At 40.7% G+C, this 21838-nt stretch overlaps 2 protein-coding genes across 11 annotated transcripts in view; one reads left to right on the plus strand and one right to left on the minus strand.

Moving 5' to 3' along the window:
• Positions 1–92: 92 nt before the first annotated feature.
• On the minus strand, positions 93–13763 carry polk (polymerase (DNA directed) kappa). Of its 7 annotated transcripts, XM_072708770.1 has the most exons (16): positions 10869–11097; positions 10543–10623; positions 10287–10456; positions 9301–9420; positions 8937–9089; positions 8642–8773; positions 8370–8508; positions 7741–7938; positions 7226–7350; positions 6271–6437; positions 5243–5275; positions 3931–4027; positions 2853–3024; positions 1671–2732; positions 1168–1237; positions 93–879 (listed from the first exon to the last, which is right to left on the minus strand). In XM_072708770.1, exons 3-16 carry the CDS (start codon positions 10416–10418, stop codon positions 795–797), a joined length of 2685 nt encoding a protein of 894 aa, XP_072564871.1. In that variant the 5' UTR covers positions 10419–10456; positions 10543–10623; positions 10869–11097; the 3' UTR covers positions 93–794. The 7 variants fall into 7 exon arrangements, with proteins under 7 accessions (XP_072564871.1, XP_023679790.2, XP_023679789.2 ...); XM_023824022.2 differs by lacking the exon at positions 10543–10623; XM_023824021.2 differs by having other exon boundaries at positions 10543–11097.
• LOC111850293 (ceramide transfer protein) overlaps positions 13543–21838 on the plus strand; it is a 44205-nt gene continuing 35909 nt past the window's right edge. For 2 of the 4 annotated variants that reach the window (XM_023824025.2, XM_023824030.2), the window contains exons 1-2: positions 13724–14166; positions 15156–15290. In XM_023824025.2, coding sequence (XP_023679793.1) covers positions 14071–14166; positions 15156–15290 — 231 coding nt within the window. In that variant the 5' untranslated portion in view covers positions 13724–14070. The other 2 variants (XM_023824026.2, XM_023824027.2) reach the window with 2 other exon arrangements.

A 21838-nucleotide genomic window follows, 5' to 3' on the forward strand; every position in this document is an offset into this window, starting at 1 on the left:
TGCTTAACTGTTAATATATAAACTATTTCGTAAATCACATTGCAATATGTACTTTACTGATGTACTCAAGAGTTATACATCTGGCACATAAAGAATTTTTACATACATTTCATTTTTATTGGAGTCATGTGTTTTTATTGAATACATTTCACAGAAAGCAGGTTTACCCATTTTTTATTTTTTACTGCAATAACATATTTCACTGCAATAAAAGTACACATATCTAAAACCTAGGCATTCAAAATACTACAGCATTAATAAGACATGAAATGATACTGAATCCTTCAAGAGAAAAGCACAGAACTAAGACAGCATCCCTCATTTCATTTCATAAACCAAGATACAGCAAGACTACCAAGGTAAAGCTGCAGTGCACAGGTCAGCACAAGTATCATTCCTACGCAAGCACCATGAAAGCTTGCTTCATTATCTCACAACTTATTGCAAACACAATTCCTTAGCAAAACATTCTGTCTAACCTGCTATATAAAATTTTAGTTTGATACGAAATACATAACTTTGATTTTGTACCAATAATAATAATAATGATAATTTTTAAGAGAATAAATAATGTCATAAAGTGATCTAGTGTACATGTGAACTGTCAATAGTTCATTTCTCATTGCACAGTGGAAAAGAAAGTCATTGCCGCGGTTTGATAGTTAAATTAGGTGAGAATCCAACATGTCTACATATGCCGCTTCCCTGAATGATACGGTATGTCGAGTCCAGGATGTAGGCCGATGGGCACTGAGTATCCTGTTGATTTTCCAATTGCTGTTTTCCCACAAACTTTACCTGAAAAACTTGTCAATAGTGTTCAGGGAACCCACAGCTTTGGCTCTCTTATGGGGAGCAGGTGGGGGCGGTGACCCCTCCCTAGGAGGAGGACAGAGAATGGGCAAAGCGCATCAATGTATCTCCAACTGCTAAGTAACCAAGTGTTAAGAGAAACCTCTGCAGACATTCACTGATGTAACATACAGTATGTGAAACACCAGTATTGGACTTTGACCACATGGTCTGCTGGAGTATTTGATTTAGTATAAAAACAAAATGAATCCTTAGACCTGGACAAGGCCGCATATTCAGGTATGATGCAAAAAAAGGAATCCACTCTTTTACATAAAACCACAAATAAATGCTTATGAGATAAACATGCCTTACCGTTTGTGTTTGCCTCTTGAGTCAGAAGCTCTTGATGTGCTGTCAGATCTTGGGAATTCTCTGGAAAATCCTGAATTTCAATTAAAATAAAGTTTGTGATTCTCTGGAAAAGCCTCCCTTGCTTTCCCACACTTTTCACTGTCTAACCTGCTGATTAAATAAAGCAACCTAGCTGCATTTTAAAAGGTTAAAAAATTTAAACAAATAGGAGAAGCACCCCCTGCTGGTAAATTTAAAAAGTGAAGTTTCATTTTGTATTTATTAAAACTCTACTGTACAGAACAAAAATTTTACCATTGACATACGGAAATCAATACAACCTTTGATAATAAACTGATACTTTTATCTTCATTTGCCTATTCCAAGGGGATTTACTGATTTTCTGTTGCCCAGCAAAGCCTCTGAGAATCTTGACTCGTTTTAACTTCAGAGAAAATGTGTATGAACCAACAAGCAAGATCATTGTGGAAAATTAAAATATTGATCTAAGGGGAGATGCTGACCTTTGACTCTGGTGCATGATGGATTGCTGGGTTTGCTCACTGTTACGTGTTGGCCAAGCTCCTGCAGGATACCCTGGCTGAGACAAACGTCCACGTGACGGTTAAAGACGACGAGGTCGGTGGTTTCTTGCGGCACGCTGCAGACAGGGCAGACGAGATTCGGGTTTCGGGGATCCAAACGCGCTGCCTCAGCAGGAGTCTCTCCAACAGATGTGCTTTTCCTGTCATCTCCATGGCAACCATGAGCCTCAGTAACAATGGTGTGAGAAGCGGCGGCACGCCTGCTTGGATCCTGGAAGCCAGAACCCGAAGGTCCAGGAACACAGAGGCTGGGTTCCCTTTTTTCTGTTCGTTTAAATAGCCGTCCACTAGGGGCAGCGGGCCCCACAGGCTGTCTGTCTACATTGGCTTGCGGATGCGTGCTGTTCGGCCCCGAGGCTCCATGGGGTTTGCTGCTGCCCTTCCTTTGATCAGTGACGTCTTGGCTTGCATTACTCAGATGTACCTGCCAGCTCCCTTCTCCTTCCACACAGTCCCCCACTGCGTCTACACTGCCACCTTTCTCCCCGGGTGCGTTGGAGGACCCACTAAGGCACTTGTCCACATGTCTGTTAAACATCTCCAGGTCCATGCTTTCCTGCTCCCTAAAGCACACAGGACACGTGAAGCACTCTGTCCTTACTGGATTCAGTAAGACGTGACCAGTATCACTAACGCCTGGGAATTCCTGCTGATTGGCCTGTAGCCGGAGCCTGTGTGCCCTCTGGAAGAAAGACTCCGGGTTTCTCTTAGGTCCCGACTCTGGCTTTGAAACTTCCTGATTCGTCTGGCCAGTACTGAGCTGGTCAGCCAAACGAAGATTGGCTGCCGGTCGATTGCACAGTGCGTCTGGGTGCATCAGGTTGGAAGACTTCTCTGGACTGACATTAGTGACCCCGTGTTCAAGGCTTATGTGTTGAGTAGCTCCTCCCGATTCTGACTGGCCTGTACGCAGAAAGCCGATGATGCTCTTCTGAAGGGGTTTCTTGTCATCTGTGCTGACAAACCCAGACAGCCGAACACCTATGGGAGGGGGGGGGGGGGGAAAGACTCATAAGAAACTGCTGCCCCATTTACAGGGTATTTAACGATGTATGGGACTCACCCAGCAGAATGCCCACTGAGTAAACAAAGTGAATTTACCCATAAGCCTCAACTTGAGAGGATGGGGGCTAACATGGTCAATCTCAGCCTTCAGGAGATCCTTAGCGGCAGCAAAGATCTCCTCCTCTGTGGATACCACGGATGACAGGGTCAAAGCTCTGGTCTTCACCTCAAAGTTAACATTCTTCAACTTCACGGTCACAGTTTTGCCCTAAAAAAGAAGGAAGCATAAAAGCGATAAGTAATAAGGCCGCTGTTGTTTCACCCATTACACCAGCATACAGGGTCACTGCAGTGTAGCATGTTCCTCTCACCAATGTTTGTCCTTTAATGCTTAAGTACTTGAATCCAGCCTCAAAAAGGCCTACTTATGAGATGGAAACTGGAGTGAGAACCAGCCAATACGACCAATGCGCATGAAAGGCCTGTGTTTGAAAGATGCATGAGGTTCATTCCATGTATTGATTAGAGCAGAGTTTCAAAACCCAGTCCTCGGGGAACCCCGGACAGTCCACGTTTTTGCTTCCTCTCAGCTCCCAGTGCACCTGTACCAGGTATTCAGTGTTCCTGATTGGCTGGGAGCTGGGAGGGAGCAAAAATATGGACTGACTGGGGTTCCCCTGAGGACTGGGTTTGGAAAGACTGGATTAGAGAAGAAACTGACAGAGAGAATAACACTGGCTGGATCACTGTTCTGTGCATGAGGTTAATCTCATTTGTTTAGCATATCGCTAATGAATATTGAAAAATACTTATAGATCTGACAAAGCGCTGGTAATACTAAGGCTTTGTAGGATAGTGACATGAGGTGGCAACCATATTAATGACTGTTCTCATGAGCATTTTCTCCTGCCCTGTTGCAAAAAAAGGAGGCAAACAAACACTATGAAATATCTGAATCTGAATCTTTTTTTATTCACCAAGTACAGAGAAGTACAAGGAATTTCTTTTTAAGCAGGTGGTGTCATGACATAAGCAAATTAAACATACAACTAAAAATCTAAACACAAAGAAATAAGTAGAATAAGGCAAAAAAAATGTAACAGAAATTATCTAACATTGTTTCATGTAATATCTGATGATATTATATAAAATAACACAAGAGGCAGCACTGTACCTTTAGGCCCTCCTTCTGCAGCTCCTGGGACAGGTCTCTACAGAGTCCACGACATAAACCGTACTGTTCCTCTGCATCGCTCATTTCAGCAAATGTCCTGTAGGGGGCAATATTGAAACACCCAGATAAGGAGGGAAAAGAGATAAACAGAAAAACAGCACAGATGATGTTTTCCTACAAAATAACCCTATATTTAATTTCAGAAGCTTTATCACTCATCCAGAATGGAATTTACAGCAGGGTCTTCCAGTAATCTCAAAATATTTAATCTCCTAGAAGATATTAGAAGATCAGGAAATAAAACAACAGGGGAAAAGCAAAAAATGGACAAAAGTAAAACTCCTACAAGTATTCTGTAGGAGTGAAATCAGAGCACAAAGACATTTCTAAAAAAAAATGTCCTGAGGATATGTCGAAAATCATCTTACCCTTATGTATGTGGGAACACACTGTAAAACTATGTCAAATGTACAGGCACAACAATATTTACAGCAACCATCTAATACAAACATGTACGTTTTACCTCAACCCCTACTGCACCTCGTATCACTAATCAATACCTCACTGACTTTGTAAATGAATTAATTAAGATGGCTGGTGGTGAAATTTAACAAAGACATAGAATGGCTGGGATCCCCTGAGCAGAGGTTTGGGAGCCGAAGCAGTGATCTTCTAGTCATCCAACAAGATTTCATGTTTTTGGAGAACAGAAGAAATTCTTGTTAGTTGGATTCAAAGTAGTCTATGGCAAACGTAAGTGAATGAGGATGAAGTCCATTTAATCTGGGATACTTTAAATCTGACAAGCTATCCAGCTTTATGATACAGGTCTCTGCTACTCTATGCTAAGAAACTAAATCATAAGGAAATGTATGTTTTATATGGATACGAAAGGCCAGCCAGATGAAAACACTTGTGCTCCACCCATTCCAATGTACACTCACTAGTGTTCTTTGGGTCACTGTCTCTGCGGGACCCCAGTGAACTTCTCCTTGTAGATACATTTGGGTTTGGGTCTCATCAGAAATGACGATGACCTTTTCATATCGGAAATGTATGTTACCTTCCCTCTAAATGTTAATACTAAGCCGGAAAATCTGATGAAAATGTGCAAAACTGCAAAATACATAATATTTATTGGACAGGAACAGTGCAGTTGAAATGTCTCAGTCAATTTCATGGCAATAATCTGAACGTTTTTGTCAATGTAAATATTTATATTTACCACAGGGTTTCGGATTAAAATATAACTTATTTTCAGTGGTTGCTGTTTATTCTCTGAAAATCAAAGAAAAATAAAATACACATTTACCTTTCTGTGCTCATGCTTTTTCTTTCACCATCCCTGGAAGGGAAAATTTGAAAGGGGTTTAGCCCCTAAATCTGTATAGAACTTAGAAAGACAATACAAATGGGGGTGTAAGATACCAATTACCTTATCTGCCTCTCTCACTACGTTGGCAATCATATTTCCCTACTGCAATCTGCAGAGTGAAGTCTAGTAACGCGTAATAGTAAGAGCAAATTAATGTGCAATTTTCACAAGTGACCTATTCAAAAACAGATTTGTAAATGTTGTGGGAGTGGTGCTTGGTGTCTGATTAATGTTTGACTAATTTGCAGCTTGGGGGGTGGTGTTTGGACAAAGCAGAAGGGCAAGGGGGAGTGGATAGGCAAGAGAGTACTAAAACTGCTTGTGGACGGCAAAAGGCATCTACAGCAATTGTAAACAACTACAGTATAAATGTTACACCAAGATGGCAGGGAAAGTAATTCTCTCTGTTTTGAGATATTAAGCTGTATTCAGTGTGAACTTCAATACCTAAAGGAATCTTTAAATGATACTCCATGGAAAACTGCAATTACTGGATGTCAGTTATTTTAGTGACAATTTGATCATTATTATTGCAAGTCAAGTATACGAGGCCTATTGCATCTAGAGCACATGCAATTTCTCACATTGGCCTTGCTATCTAACTTGGCTGAACAAGTGATTATAACATTGGCAGCAGCCAGCAATCATGCAACAGTTTCCTATGGACAACAGGAAACTTTCCTAAACTGTCAGGAAACTTCAGAAGTAAAATGTTTTAGTATGAGAATCTCTATGGATTGGACATATTTCACTTTCCGGTCGAAAAACATTGGACACACCTCTTGATGAACATGTGAAAATATTTATATTTTCAGGAAAGAGACAGAAGAATATTCCATTGGACCACATGCAGACTTGACAGTAGCTTTGAAATGAATGAGAGCAGAGAATAATGGTGTTTACCAGACTGCAGCACTGTGGTGTCTAACAAATAATGTACTAAATTTACAAACCATATAAAGTACCTTTCCACATTTGTGGATCCCAAGCCTAATGAGATCTGCAGGAAATGATGCCAGGAAGTTTCAGAGAAAAGCAGGGAGAGCAGCGCCCCCTTCTGACGGAGCTCGGCACAGGTGGTGATTCCCAGAGAACTCAGCATCTTCTCAGTCACCTTTCCAATACCTGGCACCTGCAACAAAATAAATAAATAAATAATCATGGGTGCACATAACTGGTACGCAAGTACGCATTCACCTTTAAGAACGATACGTGCGACAATCGATTGTTTGTAAAAGCGCAAATGCGTACTTATTTTATGTGCATTTGTGCTGCTATGACAATACCATGCATTTTAACACGTATACTGCAAATTAAGTCGAGTTAGCATATATTATAAGATTAAAACACATTATATTTTGTTTTCATAGCAGTGCAAATGCACATAAGTACGCATTTGCGCTTTTACAAACAATCGATTGTCGCACGTATCGTTCTTAAAGGTGAATGCGTACTTGCGTACCAGTTATGTGCACCCATGATAATAATGCAGCTTTATGTAGAACACCCTTAAGAAGCTTTCCTTTGATCGACATTTTAGCAGTGTATGTCAAGAACTGTATTAGATTTTCAGGCATGTTCTAATAAAGGCAGCACGATTAAACAGAAGCAAATAAAGTATATAAAGATTCTTAATGCATAACTGCGTAACACAGCATTACCTGTTCAAAATCTTTGGCAAAACCTATGTACATATTTAGTTACTGCTAACTTCAATCAAAAATTCAATATTTTGAACAGAAGTCACTTCTCCAACTATTTATTAAAATGTATCAATCTTTCCAACTGACTTCAATCAATTCTGGCCCATTTCTTTTAGTATAATAGTTTAATCCAAGTCTTGTGACAACATGTGCAGGGTCTCAGGTCTGATCCCAGCCCCGCTTTCCTTCAGCCATCCTGCTGTTGATAGAGTCCCACCTTGCGAATGGGGAGATCCTGGATGAAGTCCATCACTGTCTGCCGCTCGGCTGGGATCCTGTACTGGCCGTTTGGTTTGTTCTTGTCACTGCAAACCTTTGCCAGCATCATATTTGGGGCAATGCCTTAAAAGAAAAAAGAAACAAGGGCGGCATGTTGGCCAGCACTGTTGCCTCACACCTCCAGGACCAGGGTTCGAATCCCACCTCTGCTCTGTGTACATAGGGTGCAAGTTCTCTCTGCATCACACCAGCTTCATCCGGGTCTGATTTCTTCCCCGAGTCCAAAGACATGCAGCTAGGCTAATTAGCGTCTCTAAATTTCCCACAGTGTAGGGTTTTGTCAGTGTGTGAGCCCAGTGATGGACTGACATCCCTTCTGGGGTGTACCCCTGCCTGGTGCCATATGCCTCTTGGGATAGGCTCCAGTCCCCCCTCCAAGCAGTAAAAAGTATGCACTCCCCAAATAAGGCAAATAAGGGTCTGACTGACCAGGAGAGGGTAGCACAGTCTCACCTGCACTGGCTGTCAGTGCCGTCTTCTGCTCGATCCGGAAGCGCATCTCTCGCACCGCCTCTTCGGCGCTCGTCCCAAACACGACTGCGCCTACTGCGTCACAGGGGCTGGCTGATGCAGTGGGACTGTCCTCAAACAGAACCGGGGATAGATCATCGGGCGCTGGCTGCTCCACCGACTCCTTCCTTTCCCCATCGCCTTCACAGAAAGAGCGGCACATTACATAGAAAACAATAATCTCTCTCCAGTTCACTCACCAACCATGCTAAATGAGGCAAACAGGAAGAAAGGTAAACATCAAAAGTTAATGGCAAACGGGTAAAAAGGTCACGACACGTAAATAAATTTCACACAAGCTTTTTCTGGCAAGATTTTAATTATTGGTGGTGTTATTTTTCATCCAGGACTGCAAACAAAACAAATATAAATTAGTTTCAACACAGAGTGAAATAAAAATATTGCCTACTCTCTTGTAAACAACTTTTACACTGCCTGGTGAACTTTGAGCAAAACGCACTGAAGTGCTAAATGCTGAGTGCAGTCCACTGGCACGGCGCCTACTCCTGTCACAGCCTCCATTCTCCTAAGTGAGAATCACCGCGAGGCAGACAGCACTTGCTGCTCAGCACCTGCTGAGCGCAGGAGGTGTGTCCTCATGGAGTCCGGCCAGCTCAGTCTCTGCACCAGGTGATCGGTGACGTCCAGGTATGCCTCATCCAGACTCACGGCCAGAAAGTTCTCATCATATTCCGCGAAGATCTCGCGTACCTTGGTGGTGGGGGTGGTGAGGCAGCAGTAAAAAAAAAAAGAAGAAATCTCTTTAAAAATGTGATTTGTTGTAACACCTCTTAGACTCATGAGTTTCAAGGCTGAGGGATAATTTTTATTTTTAAGACAGTACCTCTAAGCTCACTGCTCTGTACTTATCAAAATTCAGGGGGGCAATGATCAGGTTTGGGCAAAGCTTTTTAGCTATAAAACCAGGCATCGCTGCACGAACTCCAAACTTCCTTGCATGATAATTGGAGGTTGACTAAAAATCAGAAAAAGACAGCAAAACATCAACGCAGGAAAAAAATGTTAAAACAACAAAACATCGACAAGAACAATATAAAACGTTAAAACACAGTGCAAGACTAAAAACTTTCAATTTTGCTTAAATATCAGTGCGACTTGGGCGTGGAGCAGCAGCTTACCAGCATGCTCCAAGAGCCGACTGCCATAGGTTTCTCCTTCAGCTCAGGGCGATCCCTCATCTCCACAGCGGCGTAGAACGCGTCCATATCCACATGCACGATGACTCGACCCAACTCCCGCCCCCTTTCCAGCACAGCCGTCAGCTTGTCTACCTGAAGGTTTTTAGCAGGCCCACCTTAGCCCTCCGCATGCATTCAACTATTACACGCTCCTACCATAACTCTCGCTATGAGAAAAGTCACCTGACGTGTGCCTTTGGGGTCAATTTGACCCCAGGGTAGATATGAGAGATTAACCAGCTTCAGCATAAATAAATCTGAAGCAGACTGGAAGTTTGCACTGTAAATCTAAAGGATGTGTCACCTGTGCCTGGGCACTCTGGAGCTGCTGCTCTGTAATCTGAGCCGCCTGCTTCATCATCCTCCCGATGCGCTGGTTCACCTGCTGTTCCTTCTTCAGCTCGTTTTCATAAAACTTGGAGCCCTGGAAGACAGATACTTTTAATAGCTGCTTAATGATCCTCTGATACAGTGCAGCAGTAGTCGTACTTAGTGGCTAGAGAAGTGCCCTATGCACTCAAGATGAGAGTGAAAAAACAGCTGGTCAAAAACAGATTCTTGGTGTTTTTTAGTCAAGGTATTTCAGTTAACAGGAGGATCTTAGCTCTTGGTTAAATGAAAACAAACCAAAGGAATGTACAGTTCTATTGTCAGTTTTCAGAGTTGTTTTAAATCCCTTCTGACAAGTTTTACTCCATTATTTAATCACAAACCAAGCATTTGTGTTTACGCACACATATTTTCATTTAAAGCAGTGACACTGATACTGGACTAGTAAGGCAGTGTGATGGACAAGTTTAACAGCGTTTGACATAGTATGCGAGACAAATAATTTATTACGTGTGGTTCACATTGTAGCACAACGCCAGTCACGTGACATTCGCCTATTCCCATACCTTTATCACTTGTCAAGATTTAGAAATATTTAATATTTATAGAAAGATTCCTACTGAACGGGTAAATTATGCAAGATTGTATGACTAATAAAGATGTGGAACGACATATATAAATATATAAATATTAATCTTGACAGCTGCAGTATGCTATCTTCTGTTGTATTAAACACGTTTACCCTCAAGATATTCAGAAAGACTTTCGAAATAATTAATGAGGTTTGCATTAGCTGCATAACAGATGGTTTTAGTGAAAGTATAATGTACAGTATAAATTACGTTGCCTATTTGGGGTTGGCTATTTTGTGACTGAAGCAATCCAGTTTGAGCATCATGCTCAGTATTGCAAGAGTTTTTACGATTTCATTTTTTTTTTTTTTACTTATACCCCATTTACCTTGGATGCCTCCATGATAATCTTGTTGATTTTGTCCCGGTCTAATCCCTCCATACCAGCTTTGTTGTCATTAAGAGCCATTCTGGACAGGAAACCGCTCCCCAAAGTATCGGCTGTGTTTTTCGCTTCCATGCTGTCACTTTTTCCACAGGCCGATTCTAGGTGAACTACTGTTTGATGGAACCACAGTATTTTCTTTGTCAGTGCTAAACAGACGTTTTTAAAAAAATATATACAATAAAATAGGCAAGAGTACCTGCTAATGTTGAATAGGCAGACAGTTTAGGCTTTCTCGTCAGCACAACTAAAACCAGTGTCTATATTTCCCTCGTAATACCTATATAATCAAGGAGATGCATCGTATGCTATGTTTCATAAATTCGCAGCATTTGACTAACAGAATTCAATTAGCCAGTGTAACCCACTTAGCATGCTATCTGACAAAGTCAGAGAATACAACAGCCTGTGAAATAAATACGCAAAACGTCAGGTATGATAGTTTGGCTAGAGACAAACTGATTGTCACACTCAAAATGCTGGAGAGAAGCATTTCACATCTGAAATACAATCTAAGTAGCACACCAATTCGCCGGATCGCTCTTTCTTTTTGGGGTTTGAAATCATGTCGTCGTTTCGCCGCTGTTTCTCCCCAACACGCGCCAACATGAAAGTACTTCCTGGATTTCGCGGAGAGACACGCCTCCAAGCTAACGTCACAGCCTCGTGATGCCACAAGCCACGACCCTCAGAACGTATGCGAATCTGCGAGCTTGGAGGAACCTAGAAAATCGCAATTTAATGAACCTATGAATGTGACAACTATGTAAAAGCTTGGCATCCTCACCAGGGTGGTATTCCACAAGCAGGATTTCTCAGTTACCTGGGTTAACTTAAGATAGAACTCATGTTTGTCCAATAGGATTGCTCCTTATCTAAAGTCTTACTAGACGATCATTACTTCTATCTTAAGTTAACTCAGCTAACGGAGAAATCCTGCTTCGTGGAATACCCCAGATTACATCCTGCCAAATGGGCTAAACTCCGCAAACAACGAAACATTAAATATATAAGCGGTTACTACAGGGGCGTTTATTTTAAGTGACATTTTACGCAAAAAGCACATGTAATTGCTTTATTTTAAAATGCGTTGCAGCAAAAAGAGAGGCATGGTGGCTCAGTGGATATCATTGCTGCTTCCCAGAATTCCCTCCTGCGATCAGTAAAGTTAATCATAATCTTTTGGTGTGTGGGCTTTTCATGGTCTCCCAATGTCGTGCAAGATTCCTCCAGATCCTTCCATGTTCCAAAAACACGGGTCTCTAAATTGCCCGCAAAATATGAATATGTGTGCCAAGTAATGGACTGGAATTCCATCCATACTGTACCTGTCTAGTGCTCTTTGCTACCGGAGACACGCGCCAGACACTCTGTGAGTCTGAACAGGAGCAGTGTTTAGAAAAATGGCACCTGGATAGATGGAGCTAGAGTAAAATATACTGCAGTATTCTCAGATATTCTCACATAAGAAAGAAACAACAAAAAATTCCAACCCTCCCAAAGTTCACCGTTTCACCCCTTAACTGCAGTATAATACAGAGTAATTGTGCTTGTTTCAGTCTAACGCTTCCGGCAAACAAAATTTTGTATGTTGTTCAGCCAAGACCAATACTGAGATGAAGATTAAGGAAACGTTACTTGTCCATGCACGCATACCTTACGGTACATACATGTCATACATGTACCACCTGTTTGGAGAATATCCTACTAGGAGAACGAAACAAAGCGCTCGAACTGTTTTAAAAAATTTTCGTAATTCTGAAATATAGTAAGTTATTAAATAATAATTTCAGCCACACTTCTAAAATTTTGACTACGAATCACTTAAATTTTCGATATCCTCCTGAGACCCAAGGAAAAAAGTGTCCTTCAATTGTAGGTTATTTGTCTTTGGAGGAAATAAGATATCTTACAATTTAGATTTTTTCAAATTAATTCTTATTTTAATTTCACAGCATGTCCTCTTTAGTGTACAACAAGAATAAATACGTTTCCCAACATCAGTGAAAAAATAAATGCAAAAATACAATGTACAATACAATGGACATAAATGAATAGGTCGGGTCTCAGGAGGATATATTACGGGGAGTAACACTGGAACCGATGTACTAATTAAGTTTAATACTGTATAATATGCATTTTCTAAGTTCATAGTACGGCTACAGGCTTGGAACCCAAAATGTCCAGTCTCAATTCGTATTCTCCCAGTGAACAAACAATATTATAAAATACTAGTAAATACATATCAGAGAGGTTTATGATAAAATAAATACCAGAAAATCAAATAATGCATCCCAATCGATAGTTTTAACCAGGGCTGTGGAGTCGGTAGATAAATGCTCCGACTCCGAAGTTTCCAAATCTTCCGACTCCGACTCCCCGACTCCTCTGTATGTATATACTATGCTAATGTATTTTCTACATCCATTGAAGGAAAGGAAGGCAACATACATGTCATTTCACCACAGAACTACTGGCTAGGAAGCCAACACTCTACTATAATGCCAGATTAAAGACAAACACAATGAAAACAAGGTTTCAAGGGTAGCGCATAGCGAAGGGGAGCCGACGGAGCTGAGAACACACCAGATGATTTTTCAGGCGTTTGACGCGTGATGACTCGTTGAACGGCCGAAAAATCGGCAGTGCATCTGTAAATGTATGGGGGGCTTTAGGCTAGGTTCACAGTTCCCTGTAACAGTGGAACACGACACAATGGAAAGCGGTGCCGCACCTTACCTGTGCATTACATTCCATATAGTGACGCATACAGTCAATGAAAAGCATGCTTCATGGTTACTTGACATGTTCGTTTTGTGGTAACATTATGCACTGCATGCATTGGGCTTTATTCTTACAGCAGAGAAGTAGTTCATTATGACTGTTTGTGAATTGGGACATTTCAACTTACTTTTTTAATTCCCATTTAAATTTAGTAGGAGTCGGAGTCGGTTAACTTTTTGCCGACTCCGACTCCAGGTATCCAAAATTGTCTCCGACTCCGACTCCGACTCCACAGCCCTGGTTTTAACTTTCCGTTGTTTTATGCCGTGTCTACATTATACAGGTTTGAGGTCAAGTGATCAGTTTTATCCGCGGTGCAAAAGTGTCCTCGTCATTTTCTGGCGACGCGTCGCGCTTGATCTACGTCATATTTTACAAAAACAACAAGACCACCGTCTGACATACCTAATCCATACCTTGCTGTAACTCTTTCACCCCACAGATAAAAAAAAAACCAAAGAACAACAGACATCGTCAACACAGAGCACTACAGACAACCAATTAGATAGGAGAGAAGGACGTAGAAGAAAATGGCGTCTGTTTAGGTCAGTTTCGTCACCTCCCCTAACATCGAGCTCATTACCTCAGAGGTCTGTCAAGGCAGAACCAGTGCGGGTCTAATGTTTCAGTGTTTTCCCTTCAGCCAGGCGTGCATACGCGTTGCTTTTTTGCCCTGCCTTGTCTGATTGACCAGTTATTTGTTGTCATTGGTGCGCTGTGTTAGTATCGTTTAAATGGCCAAATTTATTTCTCGCCTTATCCATTTAGCCACCTTATTCCCCTTGCTGGATTAGATTTTAAGTGCGCGCTCCTTTATTTTCACCTGACTTTCAACGTGAGAAGTGACGCCCGTTTTTCGCGGCAGTGTTTTTATTATTATTATTATTATTATTATTTATTTCTTACTTTTTTGTACTTTGTTTTGAGGAGGCTGGCCAGCTAAATGTCGGATAATCAGAGCTGGAACTCTTCGGGCTCCGAGGAAGATTTGGATACTGAGTTCGGACAGCCTGTTGAGCTTTGTGGGGTTCTCAGTAAGGTAAGGCTGGATAATCTGCTGCGCTGTTGTTCTTATAAAAGGGAGGGGTGCCCACATATAACCAGCTTAGGTACTGTTACAAAGAAGGATGTACGGTATTTAAGTTTTCTCTCATAGCGTAAAGTACTTCATCATTAGTAAAGAAAATCTCAGTAATTTCTGCGGATTTATATACATGTTATAATAAGGTGGACTGGTGCGATGATTACATGTCCATTAAATACAAGCAAGACCCAGTCAGAGTTATGCGCTCTTAATGGTTTATGGAAGCAATATTTATGAAGTTACTGGACATTGGGAAGGCAGCTGCTGTAAATTGTCTTAATATACAAAATATTGATTAGTGTGCACAGTTTCTTGGCAAGCGCTTTAGTTTCACACTGGGTTTTAAATTCACCCGATTCGTAATAAAATTATATGTGCGTTGCGTACAAAGTCCAAAGATCTTGCTGATCCCAGTCTAAAGTCGCCTACCTTGGTGCTATCTGATAGTATAGCTGGCTTTTTATTGCTTCACATTCGTTTCTAGTTGTTGTAACTTAAGTTTTCCCTTCCCTTGTTTCCAAACACCGCAAAATGCCAATCGCTGTCGTCAGATCGAAATTCTAAATTGAAAAATAGCAGATCTGCAGCAACATGATTGTTCAGGCTATATATCTGCTTATATATATATATATATATATATATATATATATATATATATATATATATATATATATATATATATATATATATATATAATCTGCGGAATAGAAACAAATCTTTTTTGTTAATAGTATTATAGCTTGCTCATTGTTGCATTAATTGCAGAATCGCGTTTTATTATAAGGTTAGGAAAAATCATTTTATTATTATTTTTTTATATGTCTCCATTGAGGAATCATTACACTTGTTATTAATAAGGTTAAACAATTATACACGCTGGCACACTTTAACGAAGATTGTGTTTGGACCTGTTTTTCTCATACAATGTTTTTTTTTTTCTGCAGTGGACCAACTACATTCACGGATGGCAGGACCGATGGGTGGTGTTAAAGAACAACACCCTGAGCTACTACAAGAGCCAGGATGAGCGAGAGTATGGATGCAGGGGCTCTCTGTGTCTCAGCAAGGCTGTCATCACGGTGAGGCCCTTGTGGGGGATGTAGCGCAGTTCCGGTGCTTTAATCAGCTTCATTCGGAATTCAAGGTGACAGGGTGCTGCTTCCCTTGCTTAGATTGCATTTACGGTACCCTGGGGGGCGAAGGGAGTGCCTTGCCTAAATCCATGTCTGTGTTTCAGCAGAACAAGGGCACAGTTTAGATGTGATGTTTGTATTGTACATCTAAATAAGGAAATTTATTGTCATGTGCTGTCTCGAACAAATGTATAACTTGGTCAGTGTCATTTGTTAGCCCCTTGTCACGCGTATAATTAGGGGTACAAGGTTACCGATACTAGTTTTCATATCGAGTCTGATACTGTGTACCAATACCTGCAACCAAAACCGCATGATGACATCAGCGATATTCTTAGAGCAAAATAAATGGGACCACAAAAAATCTTTGGGTTGGACAGACTTACAATTAACGATCAAAAAATTAAATGTAAGAAAGAGTACAACAGAATTGCTGCCAGCTGCACTCTGCAACAACCCAGCGAGCAGCAAACAGTAGTGTGGAGTGAGAGAATATCAAACAGTAACTCTTGCAGTGCAGTGAAAATAACATGCTCCTTGCGTTATGATTCTGATCTGTTCCTGGGCTTGATGTTGTACTAAACTTTCTATTGATTCTGGTCATGAAAGAATACACCCAGACATGCTTCCAGTCTCTGTAGTGATCATAAGCATAAACATCTCACAGTGTTTAACAATGCATCCTACAGTGTTTTTTTCTGTTTAACCAAATATTTACTTATTCCGTGACTTATTTATTTATCATAACACATTCATAGTTAATCTACAATATTTTCAAGTTACGATGGGGCTATTGGAACGTAACTCCATCGTAAGTTGAGGAGCATCAATATACTGATGTTGACGGTGAACTTTCTGAATGGCTTTAGCCTGCCCGCAACATTTTTAGATTATAATCATATCTAGCACGTCGATCTGTCATTTCCCGCAGAGAACAGTGATCATCATCCTTAATCAGCCTTCCTGACAAGATTTAACGCAACCTGTTATCCATACATCTCTTTTTATGCTATCTGTTTTTTTTTTCTTGGCAAAAAAATTATTGTGACCTTCTTGGTGCGGTCTGTGTGTCTGTGGAGGGTCATTTCGATATTCTCATTTATCCCAGTATTAAAATATTGCATTTTTTTTTTACATCTCCCATCTGTAATTGGTATCGAGCTTCAGTGATTGTATTGGAGAAAAAATGGTATTGAATTATCCCCAGTTATAATGTTGAGCCCTTTGCAGGGACTTATATTAGAAGTATTATTATAATGCTGTATTGCGTACCAGAACAAAGTCAAAATATTCTGGCGTAATGTCATCTAAATAGTTGCCTGGAGTCAACATGAACTTGATGGCACCTAATAATAATAATAATACTGCATCCCATTAACATATTTTGTCTGGTTATATAAATAATGGAGGTAAAATACAGCAGTTTTCCTCAGCTCGGCTGTAGATGATTAAAGTTTTTGCTGGTAGATGTCCGCATTGATATTGCCAGACTTACTTCACTTTGCAAGTTTGCATCCTCCAGCAAAATGAAATCATTAAGTGACAGAAAACATATGGTCCTTGGTTAATTTACTGCTTGAGGTTTAATCCTTTAAGTTACAATTCGAAAGAGGCTTGTGGGGTGGTTGTGTATTTTAAGGAAGCCTAACAGTCCTTTATTTATTAAGACATTGATACAGCCTGAAACTAAAGCTTTGGTTTTAAATGTATTTGTATGTTCATTTCTGTTTCAAACAATGTCAGTGCTTTTAAAAAAAAAAACAACACTCCTGTTTTCTGGCAGTTAGTTTTGCTTTGTTGATGTTGTTTGAATGTGTCCTGCAGCTGTATTGTGCTCTGGGCGTAGGAAACCTAAACATTGATTTGAGTGACTGGAGGTGGGACTGCACAGTGCTTATTTTGTGACCATGTATGAACCTTATGGATAGATTTCCATGCATAATTGCTGAAATCAGGTGCAGAGCAGGAATTAATTGAAGCATAAGTGGGTGTCTGAGCTTGTGGAATGGTCTTGCTCTTATTTCTGGTTATGATGCACACACAGTCATATATGTTCTGTTTCACCTCTGGGTTGAAAGTGCTGTTGCATAGTTAAAAAGAAAGACATTGGCCTACCAGGTGTAAAGGAACTCAGGATCTCATCAAACCGGAATATGTGGCATTTTGAGTCCCATGTAATCAAGTCACATTGATGGAATATTTCCGTGTTGTGTTCTGGTTTTTCCGCTATGCACAAAATGCATTGTCGTATATGGAGTGTTCCAGCGTTGTCTTAGATTTTAACTTTGAAATTTGAGAAGTTAAAAGCCACAGTATCTGTTCTTACATGAAGGCTTCCATTTTTCACATTTTCAAATCTTTTATGGGAAATAGCTGAAGAGCCATATTAATCTGATTGAGAAAAATATTAAACAGGAACATCCATCTATCCATCCATCTTCTAGATGCTTATCCAGGTCAGGGTCACAGAGGAGGAAAAAAGAACATACATATTAGACAGATATTTAAGATTTTTTTTGATGGACTAAGCAGTTTGATTTAATTATATATAAATATATAATTTCGCCTTAAACCAAATATCTTCACAGACTTTCAGCACTTATGCATTGACTTCGTAAGTGTAAGATGTCTGATCAGTTGTAGCCTAGGTTTGGGATGAGTGTTTTGTGCACACATTAAATTTAGTTTGAAACAATGTTTATTAAAATAGCAACATTGATGTAACATTCTTTTCATTCTTGGTTTTGTGTAACTTTCCCCCCCCCCCCAAAATCAAGCATGGATCAGCTCTGCAGGTTAAAGAGGAACTACATGTTCCATATTTCAGTTTATCCAACAAATTTACTCTTTCAATTTTTACGCACATTTTATAATGTGTTAATTGAGTCGTATATTGGTGAAATTTCTGGTTTGAAGTCAAAGTGGTATTCACTGGAATGGATCTTTGTTTTTTCTCTCAAGACATTGCCTCAGAAAGGAACGTATACATACTTAAATTTTGCTTAACAGCTTTCGTCTCGGTTCAGCTTCCCAGATTGTGATGGCGTTTGTTTTCTGTTTGTGGGGAAAAATAAAAAACCAGGGTAAAAAAAAAAATAAATTACAGCCACGCAGAGACTTTGAGAGGCAGGTGTTCAAAGGCAGTACTAGTCAAAGCCCATATCATCCAACTGAGGTGGGCGGACGGTGAAAGTTGTCAACAGAGGGGTGGTGTGCTACGTTGTTCCTGGCCAGGGTCTGCCTATGCTCAAAGATAAAAAAAAGAGGGCACTTTGAATAGTTTGTGCCTGCTTTTCTATAGCCTTTGGGGATGAGTTTTTAATGTTGCTCTAACAAAACTTATTTTTGACTTATTGGTGAATAAATCCCATTGCCTTTTCACAAAAGTTGCAATTTTAATAGCAGTTTATTGGTTTTGTTATATTCTGATCAGTGGCCTGTACTACGAAGCTGGGTTACTGGCTTATCGGGGTAACTTGGTACCACAGTTTAAATGGACTTCATATTCGTTCACTTACATTTTGCCCAGACTACCTTAAATCCGACAAGTTACCCCGATAAGCCAGTAACTGAATGTTTAAACAATATATTTGCAAGAAAGTAACATCCAATTGGAAATATGCGTTTAGTTTGTTTCTGTGAGATATAAAAGGTGGCACTTGCCTCTAGAGATGCTGATCTGGATGTACTTTTGAAAAGACCAGAAGCAAATGTTGCTTTTCCACTCGCATGCTGAGCCAGAATGAGCCACAGCCAGACTTTCTGCAGGGTGAAAGAGCCTTTATTGTCCGTTATGCTTGTTCTTCTTTGCTGAAACTATCAGAAGTTTCTGATGTGTGTGTATATAATTCATGTAATAAAAAATTACATGAATTATATACATTTACCATCTTGTGGGTACATTTGGTGGTAAGACTTGCTACTTTGTAGCTTGTGGGGACATACTTCAGGGGAATTTGCATGCTCTCTCTGGACTTTCTCCAGCTGCTCTGATTTCCTCCCAGGGGTATGAAGCCATACGGTTAGGTGAAGTGGCTTTCCTCAATTTCCCTTGTGATGTGTGAGTATTTGGCTTGTAATGGACGTGCATCCTGCACGGCGCCTTCCCCTCTGCCTTATTCCACCTGGCAAATGCTCCAGGCTCCCCGTGAACCGTGTATGAAGGGTTGAAGGATAGATGGATAGTTGGATGGTATGCAAGGTGCCTTGCAAAGTAGTCTATATCTAAGAACAATGAATGTTGGTTCCTCTGGTCATCGGTGTTTATCCAGACAGAGTTAAGTGCTTGAACCATGTCCTTCTCAGGGATTCTTCAAGCTCCATTATCTCAATTCACAAAATTCAACGAACACAGCTTAAAGATTAGTTTTAAAAAGGCACTGCGCATGATTCTCATTGATGGCACTATGGATGACCTGTAACTGAGTGTTATGTCAGCAAGCTCTTATTGAAGGCATTCTCTTCTGAAATCTTTCCAGGGGTTGAAAAGGGCCAGTTTTTTTCCCACTTTGGCAAGCATAAAATTACAATGGAAATTCTCCAAGAACTGAGCTTTCCTATGAAAAGCAGATCTGCGTCTGGCTCAGCACAGGCTTGTAGAAAAGTTGAAGATTTAACGTGCATACATTCTTTGCATTCTGCTGGTCTGTAATGGCAATGTGCTGAGGTATTCAGTGTAGTATGCCTTGAATGTTCTTTAGTTGGATTATGTGCTCAGGTATTCGGTAAAGAGAGTGGTAAGGAGCACACACTGATTACAGCGCGTCATTACACCCACCACATGACAAACCACCTCAGGGATGAGAACCTGAGTGCAGCCATGTGGCAGGTGATACCTCAGCACCACACTAGTCCAAATGGACCAGTGTGAGGTTTTTTCTGGTGGCTGCAGTGCCAATCCTGCCACCAACCCCCAAGTTACTCCCTGTAAGTTGGAGGACCTCCTTGCAGGGCTGGTTGTAGATTAACGTCATACCCAGGACGAAGCAACTGCAGGTTAAGGGCCTTGCGCTAGGGCCCAGTAAAGTAAGAACTCCTCGCATGCATGGGATTCAAACCAGCAACCTTCTGATTGCTGCCACAGATTCATAGCCTCAGAGCCATCACTCCATCCACAATACATTTAGTATAGTATGCCTTGAATGTTTTTGGTTGGATTGTTTTCAAATAAATGAAACTTTTTTTAACACCCTGTGATGACCTTGCATTTCAAAACTTAAGTGATTCACTATTGTGTTTACTGCTTCAAAATACAGGTTATGCATTTATTTAATAATTAAAATGTGAATTGAAAAGTCATGACATTTCAGATTTATAAAGACGTTAGCATTTTCTACCTTTTTAAAAGGTTTAATATGTTAATATAAATGCATTGCATTTAATTTTTTGCATGGATGAAAAATAACTGTCACAGGCTAGCTCTGTGTACACTGGACAGGGATCCTGGTGAAATTCCGACAATGAGGTCCTGATGGTTGCCTGGCTCAGCAATAGCAGAGAGCCTAGATTGCATTAACCTGTGCATTTGTAAACTGTCCTGTGTATTTGTATTCTTTTTCTATTTCGTCCCACAGCCAACTACTGCTGTTATGTGTCTCTAAATAGGCCATAGAGTATGACTTTATGTATGTTTCCAGTCTTGGTTTAGCTGCTTGCCCAGCGCCTCCCTCCTTGAAGGTCACATGACCCTTCTCGACCCTGACAAGGATTAGCGGACATAAGATGGAAGGATGCATGGATGAATATTTTCTTGTTTTGAGTGGCTTGAGTGCTCTGACACAAATACAAAAGTGCCAATTCCTTGGGGGACATGTATCCAAACAGCAGGGACTTTCTCGTTGTTTGCGGACTGATGGCATAGGGAATGTGTTCATGAAACATTGCATGTCACGGTTCTCATGAGTACAGATGTTGTAATTTCTGTTTTAATAATACTATGCACCTTAGAGCAACATGAAGATACAAATTCGATTTAATCCTGAAGGTGGGCATTCATATTTCACCTCAAGTGCGTCTTGTTGGTGCACCTTGTCATGCAGCCATTGTTAGCAAGTGCTTATCCAGTTGGGATCCAGTTTGGATCCTGTTTACAATAGTGTAACCCTTAAGGCAAGGCTTGGTTCAACAGCAATCTGTCACATGCACTTACATTTAGACCCTCTCTTTCTCAAAGGCACTTACAATCGGTAATTTACCGGTTTTTCCTGAACCACGTAGCTTTGGACTGTGGGAGGACACCCATAAAAACAATGAGAAAATGAGCTTAACACACGGGCCGTTTTCAATGGGCCAGATCCAGTCACCCAGGCCTGCAGGTGCTGAACACGCTGCACTCTCGTGCTTCCCATGATTTGCTGCCTTCTCCAAATAAACAAAGCAGCGCGCGTGCAGTAGGAGTGTAACAGTGCAGGTATTCGCACGATCTTTCAGTCCGGTGCGCCTATGTACCGAACGAATGTAGCAAATGCATGCAAATGCAATGTGTGTATGTGTTT

The sequence above is a fragment of the Paramormyrops kingsleyae genome, chromosome 2 (assembly GCF_048594095.1).
Source record: "Paramormyrops kingsleyae isolate MSU_618 chromosome 2, PKINGS_0.4, whole genome shotgun sequence".
Classification (NCBI taxonomy): domain Eukaryota; kingdom Metazoa; phylum Chordata; class Actinopteri; order Osteoglossiformes; family Mormyridae; genus Paramormyrops; species Paramormyrops kingsleyae.

Coding starts and splice junctions, on each gene's coding strand:
- polk (XM_023824022.2), bottom strand. CDS start 10,418: ATGGAAGCGAAAAACACAGCCGATACTTTGGGGAGCGGTTTCCTGTCC. Junction 3,025..3,930: donor TGCAGAAGGAGGGCCTAAAG/GTACAGTGCTGC, acceptor CTTCTTTTTTAG/GGCAAAACTGTGACCGTGAA. Junction 880..1,167: donor TCAAGAGGCAAACACAAACG/GTAAGGCATGTT, acceptor TCCTCCTCCTAG/GGAGGGGTCACCGCCCCCAC.